The following is a 9,151-nucleotide window of genomic DNA, read 5'->3' as shown; positions in this document are numbered from 1 at the left end:
GTGTGCCTAGTATTCGGAAAAATTTATTATCGGTGTCTAAGTTTGCTACTGACAACAATGTGTTTTTTGAGTTTCACCCTTCATATTGTGTGATTAAGGACATCCAGACCCAGAAAATCTTAATGCGGGGCCAAGTTCGTGAAGGGCTCTATCAGTTCTCAGCCGGGTCCAGTGTTTTGTCTCCATCGGTTAACAACATCGGTGTTCAACGATCTTCTACAGCTGATGATATCTTTGCGTTGTGGCATAAAAGGCTGGGACATCCTGCTCCTAATGTTGTAAAAGCTGTTCTAGATAACTGTCGTATTTCTATAACTAAAAATCGTCTTGATAATGTTTGTGTTGCCTGTCAAAAAGGGAAATCGCATAAGTTGCCCTTTGCTCATTCTAAAACAAAGTATGTTGATCTGTTTGAATTGGTTGTTTCTGATTTGTGGGGACCAGCTGCTATTCCCTGTGAAGGAAATCTGTATTATGTTTCGTTCATTGACATGACTAGTCGGTTTACCTGGGTATATCTGATCAGTCGCAAATCTCAAGCCGTAGAGTGTTTTGGTCAATTTCAAAAAATGGTTCTCACTCAGTTCGGGAAGAGTATTAAAAAATTTCAAAGTGATTGGGGTGGTGAGTTTCGTGCTTTCTCGTCTGTTCTTGCTAGTCAAGGGATACTTCATCGAGTCTCCTGTCCTCATACCTCTGAGCAAAATGGTGTCGCCGAACGTAAGCATAGACATATTGTGGAGACTGGTCTTACTCTTTTGGCTCAAGCCCATTTACCAATGAACTATTGGGGCTATGCCTTTTGCAGTGCAGTTCATCTTATTAATCGGTTGCCCACCCCTGTGTTGGACGGACGGTCCCCGTATCAAAGTTTATTCAATCATGAACCAACTTATGATCATTTGAGAGTGTTTGGTTGTTGTTGTTTTCCATATTTACGACCGTTTGGTAAACACAAGCTTGAGTTTCGCTCCCAACCATCTACATTTCTAGGGTATAGTGCGCATCATAAAGGGTATTTTTGTCTGACACCCGATGGTAAGGTTGTTGTGTCTCGACATGTTGTGTTTGATGAAAATCGGTTTCTGTTTCCAGTCTCTTCTTCTGCTAGTGACCAGACGTCATCAGGTACTACTACATATGTCCCTGTAGTTCGATCGTTTTCCACTACGGAACCTGGATTGTCATCTGCTTCTACAACTGGGGTTCCTCTGGGAAGTCATAATTGTGACTCTGTTCTGCGTGATTCGTCTGCTACTTGCCGTGGTACTTGTCCTTGTTCTGACGATTTGCCAGATGTCTCAGGAACTATTATCCGAGAAGAGGCCATATCTACTCCAGTTATTCCTAGTGAACCTGTTTCTACAACTAATACTCATGGTATGATTACTCGATCTAAGGCTGGTATTTTTAAACCCAAAGCTCTGTGTGCAGCTAATGTTGAACTTGAGCCGAGTTCGGTTGAGGATGCGCTTGCTCATCCCGATTGGCGGTTAGCTGTTCAAGCTGAATATGATGCTTTGATAGCGAACTCTACATGGGAGCTTTGTTCTCTTCCTCCCGGTCGGAAAGCGATTGGTTGCAAATGGTTGTTTAAAATAAAGAAGAATCCTGATGGAACAATTAATCGTCGCAAGGCACGATTAGTGGCCAAGGGTTGTTCACAGGTACCCGGATGTGATTTTACGGAGACGTTGGTCCGGTGGTCAAACTCGCTACCATTCGTGTTATTCTCTCATTCTTTGTGACCAAAGGTGGCCACTTCGACAAGTTGATGTCAATAATGCATTCTGAATGGTGATCTCGCGATGGCGTGTTTATCGGTGACCACCGGGTTTTGTGCAACATGGCTCTAATGGTGAGAAGCTGGTGTGTCATCTAACTAAAGCTTTATATGGCTTAAGGCAAGCTCCTCGTGCCTGGTTTGACAAGTTAAAACAGTTCCTTGTTTCTACTGGTTTTATAATATCAAAGTCAGATGCGTCGTTGTTTGTTCGTTCTTCCTCCGATTGCACTCTGTATGTGCTTGTCTATGTGGATGATATTGTTATTACTGGCAGTTCAATTGATGGAATAGATTGTTTTGTTCAACAGTTACACAAAAAGTTCGCCCTAAAGGATATGGGTGATCTTCATTATTTCTTGGGGATTGAGGTCAATCGGTTTTCCTCTGGTTGTCTTCACTTGAGTCAGTGCAAATACGTTCGGGAGCTTCTTGCTCGGGCTTCTATGTCTACTGCCAAAAGTGTTCATACACCGATGGTAAGCACTCCCATGTTGTCTAAAGATGAAGGTGAGTATCTTGCTGATCCAACTGAATACCGTAGCCTTGCTGGTGCTCTTCAGTATATTGTGTTAACCCGGCCTGATATTGCATATGCTGTTAATAGGGTGTGCCAATTTATGCATGCTCCTACTAGTCTACATATGGTAGCGTTAAAACGCATTCTTAGGTATTTACGTGGAACTCTTTCTTATGGCTTGCTTTTAAGCCATCCGGCGGCTTTCGTTGGTCGGTTATGCCGATGCTAATTGGGGGCGTGATTTTGATGATCGTCGGTCCACTACGGGGTTCTGTGTGTATTATGGTCATACACCTATATCTTGGTGTTCCAAGAAACAGCAAGTTGTCTCTCGGTCAACGGCAGAGGCTGAATACCGTAGTCTGGCTGCTGCCACTAGTGATGTCGCTTGGCTAACCTCTTTATTGGCAGAATTAAAATTAAGCTCAGTAGATTCTCCTACAGTGTGGTGTGATAATTCTGGTGCCGTCGCGGTTGCAGCTAATCCAGTTCTGCACTCCAAGTTTAAACATGTTGAACTTGATCTATTTTTTGTTCGGGAAAAGGTGGCCAGTGGAGAGTTGGTTGTTGGGGAAGTTCCTGCCTGTGACCAAGTGGCCGATATTCTCACTAAACCGTTGTCTGTGTCTACTTTTACTCGGTTTCGTAATTCTCTTCAGGTCGTTCCACTTGAAGAAGTTGGATGAATGTTATAGTATCTAATACGTGTGCATGTGCTTAATATGTAGTCTAGCTTTGTGGTTAGGCAGTCAGTTACAAAGTTAGTAATCTGTTATATTCTGTTGACAGCAGTTTAGTCTTCATCTTCCTATATAAGCATACGTTGTAAACAGATTAATTAGAGTATGATAATTCATTACCTTGTGAGTACTATTTCTTCTTGTGTATTCTTTCAATACCTGTGGTTTGAGTGTGGAAAGGAATACCAGAAGAACAAATTCTCCTTACAACCTATAGTCCTTTTATGTATTGATCTATCATAAACATTGATAACATCACTGTAAGTGCAGAAGAAGTGGGAAGGTGAAGCTTTTCAAATTAGTGGAACTTCATAGTGATAGAAAAACAGCATACTTTCTTTGTACGATGCAGTAAATAAGATGGAACTTCCTTCGTTATATTGGTATCTCATGCATGGGGATAGCATTGCATAATTAAGAGATGAAAAAATTGAATATATATAATCTGCGCAGACCCATTCAAACAAATTTACAAAGGAAACTTAGAAATTAGAACATGCGGATGAAAACAGAACATTCAATTTGCTGAATAATGGTTGCTAAAGCATATCAGTTGCATTTATCCACTATTTTTCGCCAATTTAGCTTTAAATGCCTGCAAAAATTGAATACAAATTATATATATAAGTCTGGTTGCTTTTATCATCTTGCACCTGAGGACAATCACATAAATCAAACTAAAAAAGCTATGATATTGATCAATGTTTAAAATGGTTCCACACCTTTTGTATGAAAGTGGAGAAATCAGTGCCGGATTTTGCTGCTGAAGTTTCAATCTAATCGCCTTGGGATGACTGTTTTATACTGAATAAACACAAAAGGTATGTGGGAAATCTTGGACCACTCTCGTCCTTTGCCCCTACCGCACCCTTCTTCTAGCAACGGGCAACCCCAAATATATAGCCGCTCAAGCGAGAGAAGCTTATCTTTTTCCGGAAGAGATGCGAGCTTAGGACAATTACTGAACTGTAATTCTTGAAGAGAGGTGAGGTGGTGAAATCCCTTGGAGCACGTGAATTCCAGATTCTCAAACTCGCGGATGCAGATAAAGGTGAGAGAAGGAGGCAGCGCCTTTCCTATCCCTTCTTCTGGAAATGACACCACATTTGAGCATCCAGCACCGCTGATGGTGAGTTGTTGAAGAGAGGAGAGTCTGTTTAATCCCCATTCAACAAGTGATGTATAAATTTTGGGTGCGTTTGAGATTTCAAGTGATGTGAGGTTAGTAGGGAAACCCTTTTCTGGAAAAGGTATGGCAGCCGAACACTCACAAACCTTTAATTTCTGAAGGAAGGGGAAATTGTTGATGCAGTCGGGAAGTGCTACAAAATTTTCACAATTGGAAATCAAGAAAGCTTTGAGATTTGTGGTGGGCAACCCACTTTCTTCAAATGAAACCAGACTTGAAAAACCATCAAGTTGAATCTTCTCAAGATGGGTGAGCTTGTCTAATCCTTGGGGTAATGATTTAATATTTTGACCACCCCAGATAAAAATGCTTTCGAGATAAGTAGTTTCATGGAAGTCTTGGGCTATGCATTCCAACATTGGACACTTCCAAATATGTAGATGTTTAAGCATTACGGGTAACTTGGCATTCAAAAATAAGCTACCTAGCTTTGAACAACTGCTAACTTCCAGATGTTGAAGCCGATTGCATATATCACCCCTTGATGATAACCATATTAGAGATGGGCAGAATAGTATGTCTAAGTGCTCAAGAAGACAAGTGTCACTGCTCATACTCTTATTATTTTCTTTTTTATCAACTAAATATTGCAAATTCATGCACCCCCAAATCTCTAGCTTTTTTAAAGCAGGGGGGAAGTTACTCTCTCCAAAAGAAACAAAGTTTGAACACCTCTCAAGTCTCATTCTTGTAAGATATGTGAAAGAATGCAAGACTTTTGGTAGTCTCTTGAGCCTTCTACATTTTCTTATTCTCAGAGATTCAACATCCGGTATCTTGTCAAGTTGCAATCTCTCATCCTCTGTTTCCAGACAGACCAGTTGGGGACAATCATAAATTTCAATGAAACGATGCCCTACTAATCCTAACCCATTTTGTGATAAAGATTCCAACTTCTTCCAACCAAAGATGTTAAAGTCTTCTGAGTTTGCAAATCTCAACATCATCCGCTCTGTTGAAATATTAAACATTGAAATGTCTGAAAGAGACACACTTTTTAAAGAGGCAACCTCCTCTGTAGAAGAGCCTTCATCAACCAATTCTCCACACCCTTCAACTCTTAATTCAAGCAGCAAAGGAAAATTTGAAATCGAAACAATCAATCTCCTGCACTTACGGATTTCAAGTTTCTGCAAGGATTGAAGAATGGTTGGCAACCTTCCCAACAATTGAGGACATTCTCTGATTGAAAGCTTATGAAGGTTGGGGAATTTCGAAGCTTGCTCATCACCTTCACATGGGTCCCACTCCTCCAGGTTTGGCATACCCTCAAAACACAGAGTCTCTAATGATGGAAATGCATTCGATTGATTTTCTCCGAACAACTCAACTCCAATATTGTTTACCTCATCCAAACCACCAATTAAAAGATCTTTCAAGAATGGCAACCTTCCAATTGATGGTACTGATTTGCAATTTTTACAGTTGCGAAGCTCCAATGACAACATATTCTTGAAGGAAGAATCTGTTATCCAAGTACAGAATTTTGCACCACCATAATTCTGAATTACAAGATGCTCAAGCTTTTTCGAAGGACAAAGAGAGTTTAACACCCATTCTTCAATTTCATTGTTCCTTGTATCTTTCTTAAAGTCTGTACCCCATTGCAATACCAAGCGATCAATCCCTTGTTTCTCATTTAACTTGGCATCCACTGCATCTTCACCATTAACGTTCTCCAATCCAGAAAGACGAAAACTACCTCCGAGGCTTAGCAAATATTTTAATTCTCTGATATGATGTCCATCACCTTCCTCTATAATGAAATCGGATAACCTTTGAAGATTAATTAGCGAACCAATTCCAACAGGCATCCTTTCTATTAAGCTAGCACCGCTGATATCAAGATATTGCAGGTTGACAACATTTTCCATCTTCGAGGGTAGCTTTTGAAGCTTGTAACAACTTTTTAACAATAAAGTTTCCAAATGGTAAAGAGTACACAAAGAATCAGGTAGACATTTGATTTTGGTGTAAGAAAAATTTAAGTAGCGAAGCTGCTTTAATTTTTCTAAAACATCAGGCAATTCAGTGATGTGATACCCACACAACGACAGCACTCTTAAGTAGCCAAGTCTTGGCAACAAATCAACCAGCATAACATTAGTTATATAAAACTCCTGATAATAACTTGGAAACACAAAAGGTAGAAAAGTGCGTAAAGAATTCGCTTTATCAAATACTTCAAACTTTTTCACTGTCTCATACTCGCTGGCAACATAAGAAGAATGTCGAGTGCGAATTGAGAACTTCTGTTTCTTGTCACCTTCCAATTTGGAGCATATCTCTCCTGCAACTAGTTGAGCTAAATCATTGATAAGGTCATGCATTACAAATCGGGATTTATCTTTATTAGATATCTGAAAAAATGACCTCGACACTAGATCTTGAAAATATTGATTTCCAAGATCTTTAGTTCGAAGTTTAACTTCTTGTAGCAAGAAACCCTCTGCTCTCCATAGCAAGATCATTTCTTCTTCCTCAAATTCATAATCTTTAGGAAGTAAAGAGCAATATGCAAAGCATCGTTTCAAACGCGATGGAAGGTGATGGTAGCTTAATCGCAAAGCTGGAATTATGCCACACCGATCTTCTGGTAAGTCCCATATCTCGCTCTCATATATTCTTTCCCATTCTCCATGATCTTTAGCCGTGCGTAGTAAGCTTCCGATGGCTTTTGCGGCCAAAGGTAAGCCATTGCACCTTATCACTATTTTCTCCCCAACTTCTTTAAGTTGGAGATGTCCATTGAAATTTATTGCATTTAGAGCATGTTGTGTTAATATGGATAAGCAATCATCATGCGGTAATTTATCCAAGAAAAAGGCTTTCACTGGATTCACATTGGATGAAACATTTTGAAGCCGAGTGGTTACAATGATCCTGGTCCCTACTCCAAACGGAGACCGTAAGATGGTCCAATCATTGTAACTATCGTTCCAAATGTCATCTAGAACAAGCAAGAACTTTTTCCGGAACAACTTCTCCTTCAGCTTAACTTGAAGTAAATTTAAGTCACTGTAAGCACATGGCTCAGAAGTGATGGACTGTAAAATTTCCTTTGTTATTTTAATTGCATCAAAGTCATCAGAAACGCATACCCAGGCTTTGTGATCAAAAAACTCGTTGATGGTGGTATCATTGTAAACAAGTTGAGCAAGAGTTGTTTTACCCATCCCTCCCATGCCGACAATGGAAAGGACTGAAACTCCGTCAGAGTTATTACCTTTGAGCAACTCAATCATTTCTTGCTTCTCCTTGTTTCTACCTACATACTCCACGGCTTCATCCATTACGGAAGTTGGTTGCAGCCCGGTTTGCTTTCCCTTGGAGGTTGCAGCTTGAGACAGGATCTCACTCAACCCCAAATTACTTCTTCGAGTAGCCAAACTATTCAGTCTATCAGTGATGTCCTTCACCTTGGGAATCATGGTATTCTTGAACAGAAAAGAAGTCGCCTTGGGATTGAAACTAGTACCAGTAAAACAGGTAGGAATGAGTTTCTGTATCTTACTAGTGCTGGCTTGAGCTTGAGTTTTTTGGAGCTTGAGAGATAACTCTTCATAAGCGAAGTCATCCAAGATGTCATCCACATCGTAAGCCAAGTCTTGGAGATCCTCCAACCAATTCTTCACACCCCTGTTCTTGATCTGCTTCTCCTCAGCATCATCCAGCACTGCCTGGATATCTGGCAATATGGACTTCCACTGGCTCAGCTGCTGGCGGAGTTGCTTGTGATCAGCAACAAAGTTGAGTGCAGAGTCGAGCAACCTGCCCCACAACAGCTCCAAAAACCCTGAAAGGGCAGCCTCCCCAATGGCAGACATGGGGAATTATGTGAAAGAAGCTAAAGAGAGAAACGATCAAGCAAAATGGAATTCAGGGCCTAAAAAGCTGAAAGAAATGGAGATGGGAATACTGTATAAACAGTAAAAGTTGAAGAACTTGGTACAATGTCTTTTAAGCATCTAATAATTCAGACTATGAGACAATGAGTTGGAAGTCAATGAATATTGATGAAGAAGATGGACCCCAAGTGGTCGTTGGAGGTTAGCATCGTATTGATGACGAAATTATAGCGGCCACTCATTTCTTATCTGCCTGCATTTATACGTGTAGCTTTTATTTTATTTTATTTTATTTTGTTCATAATTTATGTAGCTTTTATGTTAATAATGTACGAGTATGAATCTTCTGTTTATGTTAGTAATTGTCTAATCTTTCTGCTAATGATTTTTTTAATGCTGCACCTCATAATAATTGTAATTATAGTCACAAAAATATTTTAAAATGATTTTGAACACTTTTATGATATAATAATTATTTATATAAAAGAATCATCCATTAAAACGTGTAATATCTATCCATTTAAGGGTTTTTGACAGATTTTTTAATTACAAATTTTCATCTAATTACGAAGGAGAATGAGTTTGCTATGATTTGTTATGCACTAATTGTGGTCCTTTTATTAATAAAATTACTAGTATGGTTTGTGTAAGCTTCGCATTAAATTGATTATTTATTTATATCAAATTACAGAGTAAAATTTTAAAAATTAAGATATATTCTAAGCAAGATTTTCAGAATCGGACCGGTGGTTGAACTGGTCAAGTTATTGGAATTTGTATTGTCCAATTGAATAAATCATTAAAAAAAAGAAATATATTTAAAAAAACAAAAAGAAAACCAGCTCAATTGATTTTTTTCTTGGTTCAACTGATTCATATTAGTTTGCGGGTCAACTAGCCAGATGCCTCAATCAATCAAGCTCAAACAATTATGACTCTATGTCTCTACACTTCGTACATTTAGATTTATAAATCTACTTTTAAATTATATATAATCACGTATTATTTTAATTGAAAAGTTAACGACATTAAGTTATTAACTATTTGAATTAATTAATTACATTATAAAAA

The 9,151-nt window shown here is 39.0% G+C and overlaps 1 protein-coding gene across 1 annotated transcript; it reads right to left on the bottom strand.

Moving 5' to 3' along the window:
* Window positions 1–3,418: 3,418 nt before the first annotated feature.
* LOC108471159 (putative disease resistance RPP13-like protein 1) lies at window positions 3,419–8,335 on the bottom strand. The gene is made up of 2 exons (XM_017772761.2): window positions 3,766–8,335; window positions 3,419–3,638 (listed from the first exon to the last, which is right to left on the bottom strand). Exon 1 carries the CDS (start codon window positions 8,057–8,059, stop codon window positions 3,815–3,817), a length of 4,245 nt encoding a protein of 1,414 aa, XP_017628250.1. The 5' UTR covers window positions 8,060–8,335; the 3' UTR covers window positions 3,419–3,638; window positions 3,766–3,814.
* Window positions 8,336–9,151: the final 816 nt, after the last annotated feature.

The sequence above is a fragment of the Gossypium arboreum genome, chromosome 11 (genome assembly GCF_025698485.1).
Source record: "Gossypium arboreum isolate Shixiya-1 chromosome 11, ASM2569848v2, whole genome shotgun sequence".
NCBI classification, from domain to species: domain Eukaryota; kingdom Viridiplantae; phylum Streptophyta; class Magnoliopsida; order Malvales; family Malvaceae; genus Gossypium; species Gossypium arboreum.
The sequence above is the reverse complement of the archived record's forward strand: the minus strand, read 5'-3'. Positions and strand labels throughout refer to the sequence as shown.